General features: G+C 44.7%; 1 protein-coding gene across 1 annotated transcript in view; it reads left to right on the top strand.

The window, feature by feature from the left end:
- The window catches only part of ETS2 (ETS proto-oncogene 2, transcription factor), a 19,199-nt gene extending 10,302 nt beyond the window's left edge, over positions 1-8,897 (top strand). Inside the window, exons 6-10 of the mRNA XM_017880671.1 lie at positions 1,010-1,093; positions 2,430-2,651; positions 3,512-3,775; positions 5,539-5,657; positions 6,628-8,897. Coding sequence (XP_017736160.1) covers positions 1,010-1,093; positions 2,430-2,651; positions 3,512-3,775; positions 5,539-5,657; positions 6,628-6,843 — 905 coding nt within the window. The 3' untranslated portion in view covers positions 6,844-8,897. The remainder of the gene's footprint in view (positions 1-1,009; positions 1,094-2,429; positions 2,652-3,511; positions 3,776-5,538; positions 5,658-6,627) is intronic.
- Positions 8,898-20,731: the final 11,834 nt, after the last annotated feature.

The following is a 20,731-nucleotide window of genomic DNA, read 5'->3' as shown; positions in this document are numbered from 1 at the left end:
GAGGGGGGGGCGGGGGGGGGGGGGGAGGGAGGGAGGGAGGGAGGGAGGAAGGAAGGAAGGAAGGAAGGAGAGAAAAGAGAAAGAGAGAGAGAGAAAAAAAAGAGAGAGAAAGAAAGAGAAAGAAAGAAAGAAAGACAGAAAGAGAAAGAAAGGAAGAAAAGAAAAGAAAGCACGTTTATAGAATTCAGGGAACTAGTCCTCACCTGACTGATTTTAAACACACTGAATTTCAGCATCAACTATAGACTCAGAATCTCAAAACCACCTAGGATTCAACAGCTAACTTTTTTCAGTTACCGCTTCTGAGGGCCAGGGAAACTCATTTTTAAAGACCCTCATTTTTTCCGAACTTGGACAGGGCTTTTCTACCAAGTTTCTGGTGATCTGTTCATTGGCAAATTGGGCCTGTTTTGCCATTCCTCGGGCCTGTGAGTTTGTGTGTGTTTGGGTTTCCAGGTGCACGTATACTTTGTAATATATTCGTATTAAGTATGTATACACGGTGCACAAACCTTTTCCCTTTCAAAGTTCTTGGGCAGTTAGCCATCCCAGACTCCCACAGCCCTGGAGACCTCCTACACCCTGGGGAAGTGTGCAGGTTTGGAAGCAATGGGACTGTAAGCTTCACGGGGGCAGACACCATCCATTTTATTAATTTCCTGTGTGCAGCCTCTGGTACAGATGGCATTTCATAAATACTTAACTGTTTCTTGAATGCATGAATGAATTCAATACACCATCTGGACCTTTTGCAATAGAAAATGTAATGTTGCCAATGACATCATTCATTTTGGAAAATTTATTTTAGTAATTAGAAAAATGGGTTGCTTTCTCTCGTTCTTTGAAAAAGACAGGCAGGGACGTGGAGCACCATGAGATAAAATGTGAAGCACTCCATGCATGTCATCATTCTAAAATTATCATCTCACAGGAATTCAGAAAGTCGGTTTGTTCTTGTGTAGTTTTCACCGACACCTGCCCTCCTATGTCTCCTGTGTCTGCTTTTCAGAAAACCAAGAAAAGACAGAAGATCAATATGAAGAAAATTCGCACCTCACCTCCGTTCCTCATTGGATTAACAGCAATACAATAGGTCAGTCCGACTGATTCTGCCCTTAAGAGCTTGGTCTTCAGTCCTCCCAGTAGACTTGGACTCTCTGCTCTAGGCTCCTAAGGGGCCACCTAGACCTGTGTGTGTCTCTTATGGTGGCCACACGTGGGTGGTTGAGCTATAAGCTGTTGAAATGTGACTGGTCCACATTGAGATGTGTAGGAAGAGTATAGTCATGCACACCAGATTTGGAAGTCTTAGTATGAAACAGAGAATATAAAATGTCTCCCTGACAATTTTTAACATATCGATTACATATTGAAATGATAATTGCTACATGAGGCCAAGTAAAATAAGAAAATTAACTTCACCTGTTTCTTTTTGCTTTTTTCATATGGCCACTAGAACATTCACAATTGCTTAAGTGGCTCACACGATCTTCCATAGGTCAGCACTGTTAGTGCTAGTCCAGGCAATTCTTAGAGCAAGGAGCAGAACGAAGTAAGCTGGTTACCGCAGTCACCACCTGTTGGTCTAGTGTAGCAAACAAGAGGCGGCGGGCACAGAGTGTGTGGGAAGCAATTTGTAAACTGGCTTTGAACTTGGGAGCTTAAAGAGCTGTCATGGAATCTAGGTCCTTTCTTCCGATTGCTGGTACTGGGGAGGACACGTGGTCTGGCCAGGCCAGCGTGGGAGGGCTCCTCGGAACAGCAGGCTTGGGTGGTGCTAGTCCGGCCCAGTGTTTTCTTTCTGGTCCCAGCTCTTCACCATTCAGACCCAGTGAAGCCCACCTCTCTGCCCCACTGGGGGCTTCCTGCTCAGGGGGTCTTTCTGAACGTGGTATAGTGACACACCCTGTGCCTGCCTGAGCCTGAATCAGAGTCAGAGAGCTTCCTTCCCTCTCCAGAAAATAAATTATTCTGCAATGAACAGAGACAGGAGCAGTGTGATGAAGGAGCAGAAAGCAGATGGGCCGTGCCTCAGCACACGGGGTTCGTGGCCTGGTTCTGCTCCTTATGCATCACACAGTGCATGACACATCACTTGGTCTCTCTGAGCCTTACTCTCCTCGGAAGCTGCAAGAGCCAGTGAGCCCTGTCTTCCTGAGGGTCCCATGAAAGCACTAGGGTTGTAGAAATAGGAACATTGAGTCCTGCCTACAAAGGCTGCAGTCATTTTGGCAAAGGGCTGCTGGTGGAGAAGATGAAAGGTTTGAGAAGAAGGCTTGGTGACAGACCCCCACCAAAGGCCGGGTCTCCACTGAGGTTCTGCAGAGGGCTGGAGTGTGCGGAGTGCTCACCTGTGACTTGCTCGGAAGGGTTAGTTACTGTGGTAATACTGACTTTAAGAGCTCTGTCGTCCGATTGTTCTGTCCCAGGTTTTGGCACGGAGCAGACGCCGTACGGAATGCAGACACAGAATTACCCCAAAGGCAGCCTCCTGGACAGCATGTGTCCGGCCTCCACACCCAGCGTACTCAGCTCTGAGCAGGAGTTTCAGATGTTCCCCAAGTCTCGGCTCAGCTCCGTCAGCGTCACCTACTGCTCTGTCAGTCAGGACTTCCCAGGCAGCAACTTGAATTTGCTCACCAACAATTCTGGTAAGATTGGAAGCATCTTTCAACAAGGCTGTTGGTTTGATTCTGAGAACCCCAGAGCTGTCATGAACCTCTTAATAAATACTTCCTGGGTTCAGCCATTACAGAAGGAGGTCAAAGCCCATGTTCTAAGTGGATTTCCAACAAGCATACCCCTAATATGTTTCAGGTGCTGGCCCAGGTACTGCAGGCATTGAGTAAACAAAACACAGTCCCTGCTGTCACAGCCAGACTTCTCCACGCTTTGGGATATTTATGGTGGTGATGCAGGAATCTGGCATTTCTTTTTATGGAGATGTAACATAAATACAGTGCACAAATCTCAGGTCATATGGCTGGTTGAATTTGTGTACGTATGTATACCTATGTAACAACCATCCAGATGGAGATAGAGAAGTTTCCAGTAACCTGGACGGTTCCTTCGTACCCCTTCCCATCAATATCATCCCCCCACAGAAGGGAACCATTCTGACTTTTATCATCATGGATTAGGTTTTGATTTTCTTGAACTTTACATAGATGGAATCATGCGGTATGTTTTCTTTTGTATTTGTCTTTTACTCATCATGAGGTCTGGGATTCATGCATGTTGTTGGATGTAGCAGCCATGTGTTCTTTTTCATCGCTGTATACTATTCCATTATAAGAATTTTATTCATTCTACTGTTGATGGAAGATAGGATTTGTGTAGTATAGTTACCCTAAGGAATAGGCACCTGAGTAGAGAGCATTTTGAGAAGTCTGAGTGGTTCTACACCAGCAGGTGCATGATTGCACTGGTAGTGGTTGGTGATGCTGTGGTCGTGCCCAAGACCAACCGTGTCCTGGAGGAATCAAAGTATGTGCTTGGTTGTCTTTGCCAGGGACGCCCAAAGACCATGACTCCCCTGAGAACGGTGCGGACAGCTTCGAGAGCTCAGATTCCCTCCTCCAGTCCTGGAACAGCCAGTCGTCCTTGCTGGATGTACAACGGGTTCCTTCCTTCGAGAGCTTCGAAGATGACTGCAGCCAGTCGCTCTGCCTCAATAAGCCAACCATGTCTTTCAAGGATTACATCCAAGAGAGGAGTGACCCGGTGGAGCAAGGCAAACCAGTTATACCTGCAGCCGTGCTGGCCGGCTTCACAGGTGCGTGTGGATCTCCGGGAGCCTGGCCGCCCAGTCTCCTGGGTCCTGTCCCTTGTTTCCTTTCGAGCCACAGTACCACGTTCACCGAGGGTGTTTGTAAGCTTAGGTACACAAGTGCTCTACACTCCATGTTTTATGCATGGCTTACTGTATCTCTGAATTCGAAAAAAGCCACACTGGGTGGAATTTTCATGTACACAGAGCTCCGTGGAGTGAATGAAAATCGACAGGCCACTCCCTCCACCTGGGACGTTCTGTGGAGTAGTTGGAGCAGGGGGCGTGGCCTATGCAGTCTTCAGCTCTGACTCACCTACTCCAAGAATCAAAGAATGTAAACTGGCTTAGGGAGGGGCAGCAGAGCCAGTCTCAAATAATATGGGCACTGTTTACCTTTTCTTGCTTCTAAAATCTATCTACTCTTATTTTTGAGGTTTGGGTGAGAGCTATTCTAGGCAGAGGACAAATATTAAAGCTGCTTTTAGGAACAGATATTTCCAGTACTTTAGCGAAAATACTAGAGCTTTGTTTTCACTGACTTCGTGTGTCCTTAAATGTGCTTTTTTTTTTTTTTTTTGACCATATGGAGCCACTGTGGATTGAAATTACCTAACTTAAAAAAATCTGATACGTTTAAAATAAAGATACTGAGGCATTCATTCTTTTCCTGTCGTCTAAGAACAACCAGCCACGTAAATGTATTAAAGTACACAGAAAGAGTGTGTGAAAGCTATTCTCGCTTTCATTATTGGGAGTTCAGGGCCTGAGAAGAATAAACAGCCGTAACGTTACTGTGGTTCATTTTAATAGTAACATAAGTTTCTGTTTATTGACTGCCAGCTCTGTGGTTAAGTAGGCATACAGTCCGTAGGACAGCCTGGCATGGAGGTGGTATGAGGCCATTTTACAGATAGGGAAATTGGCTCACAGGTAGACAGCTATCGGTAGTCACACAGCTCTGGTTCTAGAATGCCTGCCCCGTGCTTTACAGCAAAGTTTTATTGATAATGGCCATTGCGTTTCTGAGGAAGAGCTATTTGGTAGAAAGAGGTTGGGCTTAAGATCGGAAGATCTAGGCTTTTCTCCTCTTTGCTGTGACGGGTGTGTGATCCAGGACAAGGCATCTGGCCTCTGAGCCGCATCTTACCCCTCCTCTTTAGAACAGGACCACACTGACACTTGCTTTGCATGCTTCACCAGACAGAGGCTGTGAGGCAATGAGTGTGACCCCACGTGGCTGTTGAGTAAACCGGGCTCACATGAAGCAATTTACACATGATCATTTGGCAGGAAGGCGGCATGGGATCCCACGTATGACACGCCTCATTCTGTGATGAAGCACCCCTTCAGCCACCCCCATCTCTGCCCCACTGGGTGTTTCTAGAAATACACCTTGAAGGTTTTTACATAAGGAATAATTAAACCAGATGGGGAATTTTAATGCCAAGAGTTGGTAGCCCTAAACTGTCTTCCAGAAAGAACAAACCTAGCCATCAAGGGGAAGGGTGTCTCGTCTAGTGACCTTATTTTCTAGGAGTAGGCAGTGCAGAGGAGGAACTCACATTTGGTGCCCAGCCCCATCCCATTAAAACACTTAGTACTGTCACCAACACCTTGAGTGCCACCCTTGAGTGTCACACTCGGAACCCCATTCAGAGAGTTGGGTCTGCATTCCTAAGTCAGCATGTACAATTAGGATGGTTGAAGCCTTGTTGTATTTTACATCTGTGAAAGGGTATGATCTGTCTCCCTCCCTCTCCCCACAGGAAGTGGACCCATTCAGCTGTGGCAGTTTCTCCTGGAGCTGCTATCTGACAAATCCTGCCAGTCATTCATCAGCTGGACTGGAGACGGATGGGAGTTTAAGCTCGCTGACCCCGATGAGGTATGGCCAGAGCCCTGGGAAATCTCTGGGTTCAAAAACCTGATTTCCTGGTTGGGTTCAAAAATTCAGTTCTTTGGGCACAAAAAAAAGGGTTCACCAGTACTAATGAGAATCTTTCTACGTGAGGCATCCTTGACTGTTGGGAAAATGGAAGTGGAGTCAGGCTTTGTGGATAAATGTGTATAGTGTTTTCTGGGTATGCTTCGTACAAGGGCGTCGCACAGATTGCACTGTCTTGATCAGTTGTCTGATCAAGAGGCCCAAGCTGCAAACTGAGGTTCTCTGCCAACCATCTGAAAATGCCTTAGGCAGGCTCTCCTTGTCCATTGGGGGAACAAGCCTCATGTGGCCCCAAGCCGGCTTTCTGTCTGCTCCTTAGCTGAGCCCAGCAGCGTTGACCCCAGCCCTGCAGGGTTAGAACCAGGAGCCCTGTCTAAAGGAGAAGGCCAAGGACAGGTGGGATACCAACCCCTCCAGAAAAGTATTAGAGAGAAGCCCTTGGTCTCTGGCACCAGAGAGCATAATCTGTCACCACTCCCACCCCGCCCCCAGTTCCCTTGGGAGACAAGCATTGAGGAATGAATATATCACGCAGCTCAGAATCCCACCCGGCACCTGTTAACTTCAGTAGTTGGAATAGAATCCTGGAGGGTGGGTGACACCTGCGTTTCCCTTGTCTCAGGACCCTCCTGGTTCTGAACCCTTGGCTCCCAGGAGGTTTTGCTGAGCTGGGGCCAGAGAGCAGGGACCTCGCTCCCCGGTGGTTCTGCCCCGTGGGGACACAGTGCCCCTGCCATAGGTACTCAGAGGTACTCCTAGGTAATCAAAAGATCCTCCTGCGGACCTTGTGTAGGTATCAAGTTCTCTCTAGAGTGAATGTGCCTCAAAATCATAATCAGGGAGGAATGTCATTCACTTTTTCTTCACTGACAAATTGAATTTAACTCTTTTCCATCCGTGTTCACCAAAGGTGGCCCGCCGGTGGGGAAAGAGGAAAAATAAGCCCAAGATGAACTACGAGAAGCTGAGCCGGGGCTTACGCTATTATTACGACAAGAACATCATCCACAAGACGTCGGGGAAGCGCTACGTGTACCGCTTCGTGTGCGACCTCCAGAACTTGCTGGGGTTCACGCCCGAGGAACTGCACGCCATCCTGGGTGTCCAGCCCGACACAGAGGACTGAGGTCGCCAGGACCGCCCTGAGCCGGCCCCAGGCTGGTGGACTGAGTGGGAAGCCCATCCTGACCACCTGCTCCGAGGACCCAGGAAAGGCAGGATTGAAAACGTCTAGGAAAGTCGCCAAGAAGCAGTGGCCTTATTGCATCCCAAACCACGCCTCTTGACCAGGCTGCCTCGCTTGTGGCCGCGACGGCACAGCTGATTCTACTTGCAGTGCTTTTACATGAAAATGGTCGAGAAAGAGGCACCGGGAAGCCATCCTGGCGCCTGGCAGGCCGTGGGACGGGATGGTTCTGGCTGTTTGAGATTCTCAAAGGAGCGAGCATGTCGTGGACACACACAAACTACTTTTAGATTTTCCTTTGCCTTTTGCAACCAGGAACAGCAAATGCAGAAACTCTTTGAGAGGGTAGGAGGGTGGGAAGGAAACAACCGCGTCATTTCAGAAGTTAGTTTGTATATATTATTATAATCTTATAATTGTTCTCAGAATCCCCCAACAGTTCTATTTAACAGAAATTGTATATTGTAATTTAAAATAATTATACAACTGTATTTGAAATAAGAATTCAGACATCCAAGGTTTTATTTCATTTTTCAGTAGCACATATGGAATTTTGCAAAGATTTAATCTGCCAAGGGCCGACTAAGAGAAGTTGTAAAGTATGTATTATTTACATTTAATAGACTTACAGGGATAAGTCCTATGGGGGGGTCATCCCTGCTTTTTGTGCTTTTTTTTTGTTTGTTTTTGGGGGTTTTCTTGCCTTGGTTGTCTGGCAAGGACTGTACATTTGGGAGTTTTTATAAGAAACTTAAATGTTATTATCTGGGGTTATATCTGGCCTCTGCTTTCTCCTTTAATTGTAAAGTAAAAGCTATAAAGCAGTATTTTTCTTGACAAATGGCATATGTTTTCCACTTCTCTGCATGCCTTTAAGTCAGTTTATACACAAAATGGATTTTATTTTTTAGTTTAACTGTGTTTCTCCAACAGCTCACCTCTCCCTGACCACCCAGCCATTTCCTTCCTGTGCTCCACGTTCTTCTGTATGATTAAAATAAGAATACTATTTTGGAAATATGCAACTCCTTTTCAGAGATCAGGAGGGATTTATGTAGCAGCTATTTTACTGCAAAAGTAATTCACTGGAAAAAAAATGTAATTTGTAAGAAAGCTTTATTTTTATCTCAGCTCCATGTAAAGTTAAAGTTACTGTACAGAGCTGAAGGATGGGGGGCGATGGGGGTCTTGATGAAACCTCTTGAACGAAGTACAGTTTGTTCCATCTTTGTGCACTCGTGTGTCTCAAACCATCTTAATAGCATGCTCCTCCTTTTTGCTCAGTGTCCACAGCAAGATGACGTGATTCTTATTTTCTTAGACACAGACTATTCTGAGGCACAGAGCGGGTACTTAAGATGGGAAAGAGAAAGCATCAGAGCCGTTCATTTGGAGAAAACGTTTTGATCGAGATGGAGACTTTTGTAGTCATTTCAAAAGAGCACCTGAGTCATGTGTATTCCTGGCCTTTGTAAATGACCCGGTCAAGTTGGTTTCAAAGTCCGACGGGCTTGTCTGTTTACTAGCTGTGTGGCCTTGGACCGGTGGCTGACATCTGTAAAAAATCCTCCTGTGATGCAACTGAGGAATCGGGTGGCCGGGCAAGCTGGGAAGAGCAAAGCCAGAGCTGCGATGCCTAAATACCCACAAAAGACCGTTCCCAGTATACTTAAGCACAGGATGTTTTTCTCAAGTGGGACGTATTTATCACTCGGACATCTGTTTATAATATAAACAGACATGTGACTGGAACGTCTTGCTGCCAAAAGAATCCCAGGCATTGGCTCATTGTATGTGAGGTTGAACCACGTGAAATTGCCAATATTAGACTGGCTTTTATCTACAAAGAAGGAGTTTCATGGGGTTCGACCTAACAGTTATGGAAACTACAGTCCTTATAAACCATTGGCATGGTAATAAACAGATCTTAAGTATAAACATTTTGTAATTGGGCCTTTACTCTCTCAATAATAAAGTATTTTTGTTTATATAAACTCCTTGTGATAGTCCTTGTTCTTCCTCTCCACACCCAGCATGAAGGAGTTGGAGGAAGGATGTTAACCCCAGATCCATTCTCTACCCAAAACATCCCATCGTCAAGCGGCAAGTCTGTTTGACTGGTTTATACACAAGTGACTTAGAAGCCACAGCCCAAATTGGAATCAACTCTGAGCCCTTCCTAAAAGAATTCCCAAAAAGTACTCCTTCAAAGCAAAAACTTCTTTTAAGAAGGTGTTATAATAGAAAGATTCAAATGTCTTTGCCAGAAGCTTGGCAGAGATAACTGAGGAGAGATCCTAGGATGTTTATATTAAGTACACTAGAATTTGAGGTTTAAGTACTTTTGGAACTGAGAGAACACTGTCCCCTCAGTGGAGTCTGACATTGGTAAAGTGATGGTGGTCTTAGGACACCTATTTTCAAATTTGTTCTTTTACATGCTTCAAAATTAGTGAGTATGCCAAAAAGCTTATGTGGGTTATATTCATTGGTGTGCTAGAGCCAGCTCACTGTGTGCTCCCGAGAGCTACATGTCTCTTCCCACCACCACATCAGTAAAGGTAGCTTGAGATGGGGCATGATGAGAGTATTTATACCATGGGAATCGGCAGACACTACAAGTCAGGGCCTTTTCTTCCCCAGAGTGCTGATTGTTAAACATTTACCAGCACTCTACTGGTTATATCTATCAATGATTTCCATATTAGAAATTAAGGTAAATTTTAAAAGAATTCATTTAAAAATAATTTTACGTATTGGTATTAAGAGCATTTTTTTATTGTGAAAAGTAATTGTTTTTTAAAAGTTAGCATGGCATTGTTTCACATTTGCAAATCTCCTTAATGTCTGGTTTAGTATTAGAGTTGGATTCTCCTGTTCCTGCATTCGGTCTCTTCACATATATTTTGATAGAGGATGTGAGGAAAATCCGGCCTAACAGATATGTAACTGAAACAAGGAGCATTTAAGGCTGCTTCAGATAATTGTAGATATTCTTTCTTTACTATGCCAAAACGTAACAAAGTATTAACTCCTTAGTTGCAATTCAGGTATGAAATCATATTCATGAACTTTCCTAAGGTTACATTAAATTCCATTGGTCTACCTTGCACTTTGAGTAGATCTTTTACCCATGTATGATTTTGTAACATCCTGCACAGGTCATTTGGAAAATATTGCTTCAACATGTTAATACATTTCAAAATATAATATTAAACAATTATACTACTTAATATCACCACAAATCACATCAGAAAATTACCGGGAATCTATCAGACTCACAGTGGTGGATACCAATTTTTTTAAATTCAAATTTTCACTTGAAACCTCAAATTTTATAATCAGCAACAAACATCCCTAAGTTTATTTTGGTGGTGGGAGGGGGAAGCGACAGACTCACTTTATTTGTTTTTGAGTAAGTACCAGCCAAATACCTAAATCAGAATAATTTGCCAGTTATTCTCTCAGATAAAAGTGATGTTCATGAATAGAGTGGATAGTTTAGCTTGCAACTCAAATACACAACTGTATTTCCTTAGAACAATCACCTATTTCAGTATGTATGCAGACCAGTTCTTTACGTGTACTTTCCATTTTATTACACAGAAATTAAAAAGATGTGTGTTCCATTAGTAAAAATTAGTTTTTACTGCTTCATCACAAGTCTTCTTGAGGCCGGGTGTGGTGGCTCACACCAGCCTACCCAACATAACAAAACCTCATCTCTACTGAAATACAAAAATTAGCCAGATGCAGTGGTGCATGCCTGTAGTCCCAGCTACTTTGGAGGCTGAGGCTGGAGAATCACTTGGACCTGGAAGGCGGAGGTTGCAGTGAGCTGAGATCGCGCCATTGCATTCCAGTCTGGGTGACAGAGTGAGACTCCGTGTTTAAAAAAAAAAAAAAAAAAAAATCTTGAGTGAAACTGGTATTTTTATTTTCTTTCTTTCTGCAAGTGCATGGTGGTGGTGGAGAGTGCAGTGACACAGTGACTGTCAGGTACAGTTTAGTGCAACCATTCCGGTTCACGTGATTCTGGTTCAACACTACAATGCAAAACCACCTATGCTTTTGTACCATCATAGCAAATGTCAAAAAGTCAAGCATGGATTCGTATCCTTGTAAAAATAGTCTTAACCATGATGATCCTTCCGAAAGGGTCTCAGAGACCTCAGAGTCTGTGGGGCACATTTTGAGAATTGTTCTAGAAAGAAGAGAGGCTCACTCAGAGCAAAAGTAGTGGACCTCAGGAGGATGAAGCGAAAGTAGGGAAAGTCGGGAGCCTTTGGGCTCCCGAATCCAGTGTCCGTGCTTCCAGTCTTCTGACCTTTTCATAGCCAGGTAAGGAGGAAGCATTTCTTATTTAAAACAAAAAGAATTGTCTAGTCTGCATGATAAAGAAAAGTTCCTTCACACAGGGTGAAATGGATACTCTCAAAGCCCTTTTCCTGCCATCCTTCTTTGTTCTTTTCCATGCTCCAGTCCAATTCCAAATCTGTTTTAGGAAACAAAAAATGTATATTTTGCCACTTGTTTTTGAGACAGGGTCTTGCTTTGTTGCCCAGGCTGGAGTTTAGGGGCATGATCACGGCCCACCGTAACCTCAACCTCCTGGACGCAAGTGATCCACCCACCTCAGCCTTCTGAGTAGCTGGGACTACAGGCGTGCACCACTAGACCCGTCTGATTTTTAAATTTTTTGTAGAGAAATTTATGTTGTCCAGGCTGGTTTCAAACTCCTGGAATCAAGGGATCCTTCTGCCTTGGCCTCTTAAAGTACTGGGTTTATAGGCATGAGCCACTGCACCTAGTCTTGCCACAATTTTTCTGAAACTCAGAAGAAAAAAGGAAAGGAAAGGGAAATAAGTATTTAGAGAAATCATTTTTCTGAACATCTTCAAAACTGAGATTGGGCGGAGATGAGGTCGTGTAGCCTGCCTGCCCGCCTTTCCCACGGTGGGGAAGAAGCAGATAAATTCTCGTCAGTCCTGCCCCACGTCCTGGCTCTCCCCCATATCACCCTACCAGCTTTCTTTTCAGAACTCCATATGGTGGACACTTGTCACAGGGAATGATTTAGGCTTTAATGGGGCTGCTGGGCAGGGGTGCAGGGCTTGGGGGCCAGAGGAAGTGGAGCAGGAGGAACTGAGGCAAGAGGTGGAGGGAGCAAGCTGCCCCATCACCTCTCCTGAAACATCAAGCAAGTTAACAGGAGGATTTCTTGTCGTTTGGATCTGGACCTTGTATTATCACTATCACCGGGTCTGTCAGGCACTATTTGTGACCTTGGGCATGCAATTTAATCACTCTCTGCCTCAGTTTCCCCTCCATAAAGCCAGGTCATTGGTGGCTGTGGTGGGATTGATCTATTGGGGGTATAAGATTGTGTGAAGTCAGTAACCTGGGTGGGGGTGCTATTTAAGCAGAGCACTCCAGGGAAGATGTGTTTGAGCCAGGGGGTCTGCAAAGAAAATATGGTTCCCGGACAATCACGTCTCTATTTTCATCAGAAGAAACCCACGGGCAGAGTTCTGTGGTGAAACAAGTACTTAACGGAACCAAGACTCAAACCCGGGTCTTCTGTTTTCTGGTGGTGTTCTCTGGCCAAAATAACCCTGTCATGTTTGGTTGAAGTCATTATAAATGCTGCCCCAGATGCTATCTAGGGGCTCCTCCGTTTCTAGTTCCTCCTTCCACAAGCCAGAGGCCACAGCCCTTGATTTGAATTTTAAATTATCCAGGAACCTCCTACCCAAAGAACACACAGCCCTCGTGTACAGCAGCCGGTGGCAACTAGCTGAGTTCAAACAGATACAAGAATCTCATAATCCGGGCCAGATGTTAATCGTCTTTTCTGTAAGAGTAAAACTGAAGGGTGAGTCTCAAAGCAGGGCAGGGGGAAACCCCTTATTGCACAACTCTTTTGTAACTCCTGGGCGGAGTTTGGACATGCGACTTCTGCTTGAAATTTAACATTAGGGGAAAGACCATTTTTGGTCATAGCTGAGGTGATGACATCTTGGCAACTGGAATTGACATGGCCTTTGTTCCATGTGCTATGAGTAACTGTCCCCTCCCCATTTCTCGAAGTCATGTTCAGACGGCAAAACTGCCCAGGATTACCACATCTGACTCCTGCTAGCTGTTTCTGTGTCTATGGCTTCATACTGTTCAGACATAGACCTGGGGCTCAGCACGCATGTGCGTGTTTGAGTGGCATAAGGTCAGAAGCGCAGATCCAGGAAAGACTGAGGCCTGGAGGAAGGTGGGTTGGTTGAAGGACAGAAAATGGAGGTGGGAGCAAACAAAGAAAAGTAAACGAAAAAATGAACTCTTAAGCAAAAAAAGATTGCTTGTCTGCTGTAACCTGTAAAGTTCATGATGAGAAACACCTTTATGATTTGCTGGTAAACTCCACCCAATTTGGTTCTGAAAGAGGTTATTTTTCATTGCAGTGCAAGTGTTTAATTAGTTAATTGGGAAATACGGCACCATTTTCAAAGCTCACTTTCATCTGTCATCTCATTTACACCTCCCTGTGACCCTGAGAGATTGGTTTTACTATGCCCATTTTACAGATGTGGAAACTGAGGTTCGGAGAGGTGAACCCCCTAAAGAGAAACTGCAGAGGCTTATCCTGACTCATCCATGGTCCCTGATCCCTTGTGCCTGAGACACAGACTGTGGCTTGGGAACAGGGGAGGGCTCAGAGGGCTGGAGCTCAGCTGAGTGGCCAGACGTTCCCTCAGAGGGTACCCTCCTTTGGCTTCCGCGCGACCCTGGTAGTTGTCAACAGTGCTGCAGGTGCTCCTCGCCTTCCCATCCTCTGGATGAAGCTCGTCCTAAGGAATTAGCATCTCATTTCTAATTGTCAGGTCCTCAGCAATCAGACTTGTATTTTGGGTCAAATTTGCATACCTTGGGGCTTCTGTCTTCTCAAGCTATGCATGGACCCCAGAGCAAATTCCAACCATGGTTCAATGTCAGCCTCTGGGAATCTGCAGATCACTGGAAGCCAGGCTGTCCACACTTTCTGGAAGCCATTTCCTAGTGAAGCGGCCCAGGAGGAAAGAAGCAATGGCACAGGAGGCTACCTAGAGTGAGAAGCTTGGAGCCCAGCACTTCAACTATGTCTGTGGCTGGAGCCAAAATCACCAGTTGCTCCTGGTTGCTGCATGTCAGCAATTGCATCACAACAAGAAGCCACAGGGTATCACCTTACCCAACACTGTGATGGCGGCCGGGGTCACATGCGCTTAAGTGTCTCTCTAAATCAGCCCTGCAGTTGGGATTAAGATAGTTCAGGATCCCAAGAACACACATACACACACACAACCCACTTGCACGTACATGTGTGCAGTCATACATCCAGAGGCACGCATACACATACATACATACACACATGTGCGTGTGTGCACACGTGTATTCACATGCACACACACATGCACACTCATACACTGACACACATGTGCATATGTGCATGCACACGCACGCACACACACACACACACACACACACACACACCATTCCTCTTGTTTGCTTCACCTTGTCTGTCTCTGCTCCTCCTGGTGGTCATCACCTCCTATGCCCTGTCTCCTGTATCAATTCCCCAGGACTACCTACTATAACAAAGTGTCACAAACTTTGTTATAGTTGGGGGGCTAGAAATCCAAGATCATGGTGTCTATAAGGTTGGTTCCTTTTGAGGGCAGTGAGGAGAGAGTCGGCTCCAGCCCTGTCTCCCCTTGGCTGGTAGATGATCATCTTTTCCCTGTGTCTCTTCACGTCACTTGCCCATCTCTGTGTCCAAATTCCCCCTTTTTATAAGGATACCAGTCATATTGCATTAGGGCCAGCTCTGATTATTGCATTTTAACTCGATTACCTCTGTAAATAACCTACCTGCAAAGACAGTGTCATTCTGAGGTTCTGGGGGTTAGGATTTCAACATATCAATGTGAGGGCACACAATACAACCCATATATGCCTTAACACTAAGTAAGTTACATAGTAGTTCTATTTTTACTTCTTTGAGAAATCTTCATCCTGTTTTTCATAGTGGCTGCGCTAATTTTCACTCCCATCAACCGTGTGTCCCCTTTAGCCTGCATTTTGATTTGCATTTCTCTCATGATTAGTGATGTTGAGCTTCTTTTTTCATATATCTGTTGGCCATTGTATATCTTTTTTTGATAAATGTCTATTCATGTTTTGCCCACTTTTTAATACAATTATTATTTGTTGTTGTTGTTTTTACTGCTGACTTTGAGGTTTTTGTATATTCTGGATATTAGTTCTTTGTCCAAATGAACAGTTTGCAGATATTATCTCCCATTCAAAAGGGCATCTCTTCGCTTTGTAGATTGTTTCCTTTGCTGTGCAGAAGCATTTCAGTTTAATATAGTCTCATTTGTCTGTTTTGTTTTGTTGCCTGTGTTTTGAGGTCTTAGCCATAAATTTTTTTGCCTAGCTCAATGTCCTGAAGTGTTTTTGCTATGTTTTCTTCTACCAGTTTATGGTTTCAGGTCTTATGCTCAAGTTTTTAATTCACCTTGGGTTGATTTGTGTACATGGTAAGAGATAGGGTTCAGTTTCATGCATCTATATGTGAGTATCTACTTTTCCCAGCATCATTTATTGAAGAGGGTGTCCTTTTCCCATTGTATGCTCTTCATGCTTTTGTGGAAAATCCATTGGCTGCAAGTATGTGGATTTATTTTTGGGTTGCCTATTGCATTAGACTCTGTGTCTATTTTTATGCCAATACCAAGCTATTTGGTCTACTATAGCTTTGTAATATATTTTAAAGTCAGACAGTGTGATGCCTTCAGCTTTTTTCTTTTTTCTCAGAATTGCTTTGGCCATTCAGATTCTTTTACACGTTTTTTCTATTTCTGTGGGAAAAAATGCTGTTGGCATTTTGATAGGGATTTCATTGAATCGGTAGATTGCTTTGGGCAGTGTGGTCATTTTGATTATATTAATTCTTTCAATCCATGAGCATAGGATGTCTTTCCATTTGTTTGTGTTCTCTTTCATTTTTTTTTCATTAGTATATTATTATTTGTGCAGTGAGCAGAGCAAAGTCAGGGACACTGTTTCTAGAACTTGGCTGGCTCCCCTCCCCCAACCCAGCTGATGGTCCTGGTTGCCAGGCACTTGTTTACATTAGAGACAGAACACTCTGCAGGGTTCTGACTGGTCAACTGTGGCCCTTAGGCCACTGGCAAGCAGAGGCAGAGCCACAGAGGGGCTGCTACTCCTCAAAATGCCTCTCCAGCCGCTCTGGAGCTGGTGGGGGCTGCCCTGCTGGTGATGGCTTGAGAGAAGCCCTGGGGGTCCCTGGGCACCCCTGGGAGGTCCTGGTTTGTGCTGCTGTGGTGATCTTAATCATCAAGAGATGACACACTTTATAACACAGGAAAAGAACTGAGCCAAACACTGTTTCCATCAGAAGGTCCATGTAGAAGGCAGCGAGAACATGTAGAAGGATGGGAGTCAAGACACAGGCTCAGGAAGCCTTCAAGTCACCCTTGATGGAGGCCAGACCTTGAACGTTATAATCCCTCTGCTTGTCAACTATTAATGCAAATCTGAGGAAAAGCATGGAAAACAAGCCTCCTAAATGTTCCCAAGTGACTGATGTAGGACACATCTTAAAAGGATCAAAGGAGGATGAAGAAAAACTTCCGAAAAAAATAACAGGTGGTTTGAATGAAAACACTCATTTTGCAGAAAGTCCAGAAGTGCTCAACCAAGAAAGTGCAAGATGGAAGCAAAGAGTACAGAAAAAGGAGGCGAAAGAAAAGCTGGCACTTTTGAATGCACAAATAAGACAGGTCATGAAAGATACCATGAGCCAATTAAAATCTCTAGCTGAAAACGTGGACACCACGTGGTTGTGAGATTTCCCTAGGGACCACAGTGACGAGAACTAGAAACCAGAGCTAAACAGAAAAGCAGAAAATGAAGACCGTCTCCCCCAGCCCCCGCCTGCCCAACTATAAGTCAGAAGAGTTTGCTGGGTGATGGTGACTTAAATCTGTCCTGTGAAAGTCAAGAAAAAAACAAGAAATAGCCAATTGTCGGAAGAAAATGCAATGAATGAGAGCTCACAGGAAAAATCAAATGCCTCCAAACTGAGAAAGCATCTTTGCAATTTGAAAATTCCCAGCTGGGCCAGGTGTGGTGGCTCACGCCTATAATCCCAGCACTTTGGGAGGCGGACGTGGACTGATTACCAGAGGTCAGGAGTTCAAGGCCACCCTGGGCAACATGATGAAACCCATCTCTACTAAAAATACAAAAAATTAGCTGGGTATGGTGGCGTGCACCTGTAATCCCAGCTACTCAGGAGGCTGAGGCAGGAGAACCTCTTGAACCCAGGAAGTGGAGGCTGTAGTGAGCCGAGATGGTGCCACTGCACTCCAACCTGGCGACAGAGCAAGACTCCATCTCAAAAAAAAAAAAAAAAAAAAAAAAAAATCCTGGCTCACAGGTGAGATCCAGAACGTGCAGATGGAGCTTCAAATCCTGCCTGAATCACATCAAGAACATACAGTGCAATTTCAGAGAAGATCATCTGAGGAGGAAACACACAGCTTAGAGATGAAGAAACGTCCCAGCGTGTGTAGAAACGTGAACACACACAGCGGATTTGAAGCCTCTACAAGGAGATGGCCAAAGACATTGGCAAAGAATTGGAGAGAACCACTTCCTTCTATCAGAAGGAGATTCTCAGATCATCTGTGAGGAAAGAGCTCAGGAAAGCTGAAGGGCAGTTCTGTCCACTGAGAGAAAGCTCCAGGAGCTAAGAAAAGAAGATGATTGCAGTAGGCTGATCCTGGCTGACGTGGAATACAAGTTCCAGGCTTTCCCTAGGGGATCCTTTGCTCCTCCTTCTCCAGGAATAGCCCACAGAGGCCCAGAAGTAACCAGGGGTCCCCTGGGTCAGGGACCAGAAGTATCAGGTCCCCAGCAAGGAGGAGGGAGGTGCTGTGAGGCTCAGGGACCAGGTTTCACTCAACTCTCCCGACAGCAGGGCCCTGAATGCACAGGATCACAGCGGGACACAGCAGCCTGCGCCGTCTCTTTAAAGTGAGCTTGATTTATCTATTTTTAGTTTAGCTATTGTGACTTGGGATGTCACAATTTTCGTTTCTTGAAGTTTGGTATAGCATTATAATTTTATGTTAGTATTTTAAAATATAGACTTATCAATGTAATTCTTGTAAATATAATTCCTCATCACTTGACGCTTTAGATTACATGGTATGAGTATTGTGTTTTTTTTTAAACTCTCCTTTTAAGTTTGAGATGGGTGGAGACATTTAAAACAATAAAGTTCATTTCTGAATACCATAAGCTGTTATTGTACATCTATACAAGTGACAATATTTACCTGAATAATTTTAATTGTTTTTAAAAACAATGCAAAAAAACTTAAGAACAACATGCCATTCAAACTACCTAATATTTGTATTAGTTTAGTTCTAAATTTATTGATTAATCTGGGGGAGTTGATATTTTATAACTGTTTGTTTCTTGTTTTGTATTTTTCTTAACCATTGATGTTTTAAGACAAGGTTGTTTAAACAATTCTAAACTATATAATCAACAAAAAGACTTCCATTGATGACAAACCCATTCTCTGTTACACACACACACACACACACATGCACACACAACACCCCCAATGTTGAGGGAAGGGGCTTTCAGTTGTTATGTCAGTATCTGAAGAAAATGTAGAATTAAGAGAGATACAAAGTGTTTTTTTAATATTTATATAAATAAAGGAAAACATTTGTATGTACACAATCTGTACATACAGAAAAGACAACTAAATTATCTTCACAGTAAAGGAGAGTTGCCTGATGTATCAGACAAGATTTCAACAAGAAACAGTTCATGAAGAGACTGTGATGCAGTACAATTTCCTGGGCTGTCACAGTTTCCTATGACAATTTCCTGGGCAGAGATAAAGGCTTGGACAAGAGATAGTGAGGCTCCCAGGGCCTAGCACTAGGGAAAAGGTAGTCTCACCAGTGGGCCTGAAGGGAGGAGGATGTGGTGTCATCTGAGCCCAGGGAGGAACAACTGTCTTGGGACGTGGAGAAACTAGAGCTAGAGGTGCCTACTAAGGTGGCCAGGGCTCATTGCTGGGGCTGTGCCCCCCAACGTCTCTGCAGCAGGCTGGGGAGGGTGGGTACATCAAGGCAGGCTCTCTGGAGGAGGTGGTCCCTGAGCTGAACACTGACAGATTAGTAGGAGCTACCTCCAGTGCTTTTCAGACATGTAGGGGTAGATGAATCACTTGGAGATCTTTCACTAAGCAGGTTCGGATTCATCAGGTCTTGCAGCAGGAGCTGACACCCCGGGTTGCTCCCAGGTGCTGCCTACAGCAGGATGAGATGTGGAACAGCAAGAATCCTTTGATAAATATAGGGCAGGATCTGGGGAAGTTGAAGGGACAGGAGCATTTCCGGCTGACAGTACAGCCCAGGCAAAGACACAAGAGCACAGACAGCCTGGGTCTGCGCGAGCTGCGCCATGCGACTGGGGTTCTGCAGCCCAACATCAGGCAGGAAGGACAGGACCCTGAGAACCAGCATGCAATGTATGCAGGGTGTCTTCCCAGTGATCCTCAGAAACACTCATATCTGCCACAGGCGAGTCTTGTCCTCAGGATACCACCTGTCTCGGAGGAGTGTGAGGAACCGTAGGCTGAAGGTCCCCCTTAGAGAAGCCACCATGGAGGTTATGCTTGGCCTCCAGAATCCCGTGTGGGTCAGCAGCCCCCTGCTCCCCTGGTTGCTTGGCCCAGACATCTGGAAATCCCTCCTGACTCCTCTACATCCATCCATCAGGTACTCATAATTCCTCCCTGCAAAGCCCCTCTACTCTCTTCTGTCCATCTCAACTACCACCATCCTGCAAGCCACCATTCCCTCTTCCCACGCGCTCTGTTCCTTGGGTAACCACCTCCCTTACTAGGCCCCCACTTCACTATTACTTCCTCCAATTCATGTCTGCACACGGCCAGAGTGGACCTTTTACCAAAGACTTGAGCATGCTTTGTATGAAGCCAGACCTTGGCCTGCATGCAGTGAGTGTGCAGCAGCCCTTGGCCTTGGTCCCTGTCTCCTACCTCGGGTCATGAACAGCAAAGGTGAACACACATCCCCGAGTGCCCCTGGATGGGCCTGGCTGGGGCCAGCGTATCATGCTGTGCCCAGCTTATTATTCATAGCTCCCTTTCACTCTTAAAATTGCTTCAGTTATGACAATAAATTATATGATCACACAATGAATGGGTCACTTCAGTTCAAACTTTTCAAAGAGAACTGCAACATTCTTAAAATATAGAAGCTCATGAGAAAATAGACAACATGAGTCAAATCAAACTCTAAATACAGCCGTGGACAGTCAAAGAAACGCCACTGCTTTGCCAAGTTAGCCCATGTGGGAATATCACGTTTTTGGTTAAGACAATTCTATATTCTTAAAGGCCAAATGTAAACCACCTCAGTTTTGGGAAGGTCCCAATAAAAGCTGAATAATGTGTAAGCAGAGTTTAAAGTTAAGACCCCTCTAATTTATTGTGGACCTGAAGATATTACACTTGCAAATCGTTTCACAAGAGTCCATTCTAAAGTTTGTATGATGCAACGTTCTTGTGAATTATAGACAAATGATTCATCTGTTTGACTCAGATTCAAGGACATTTTTTGTGGTGAAGTAAAGCATTGAGTCTCAAGATATAATGTAAAGATATGGAGTTGCTATGCCAGGAAAAGAACTATAGAAAGAGCAGCTAGGAAGTCAATGC

The sequence above is a fragment of the Rhinopithecus bieti genome, unplaced genomic scaffold (assembly GCF_001698545.2).
Source record: "Rhinopithecus bieti isolate Rb0 unplaced genomic scaffold, ASM169854v2 scaffold_12151, whole genome shotgun sequence".
NCBI classification, from domain to species: domain Eukaryota; kingdom Metazoa; phylum Chordata; class Mammalia; order Primates; family Cercopithecidae; genus Rhinopithecus; species Rhinopithecus bieti.
This window is presented reverse-complemented; position numbering and strand designations above follow the sequence as displayed.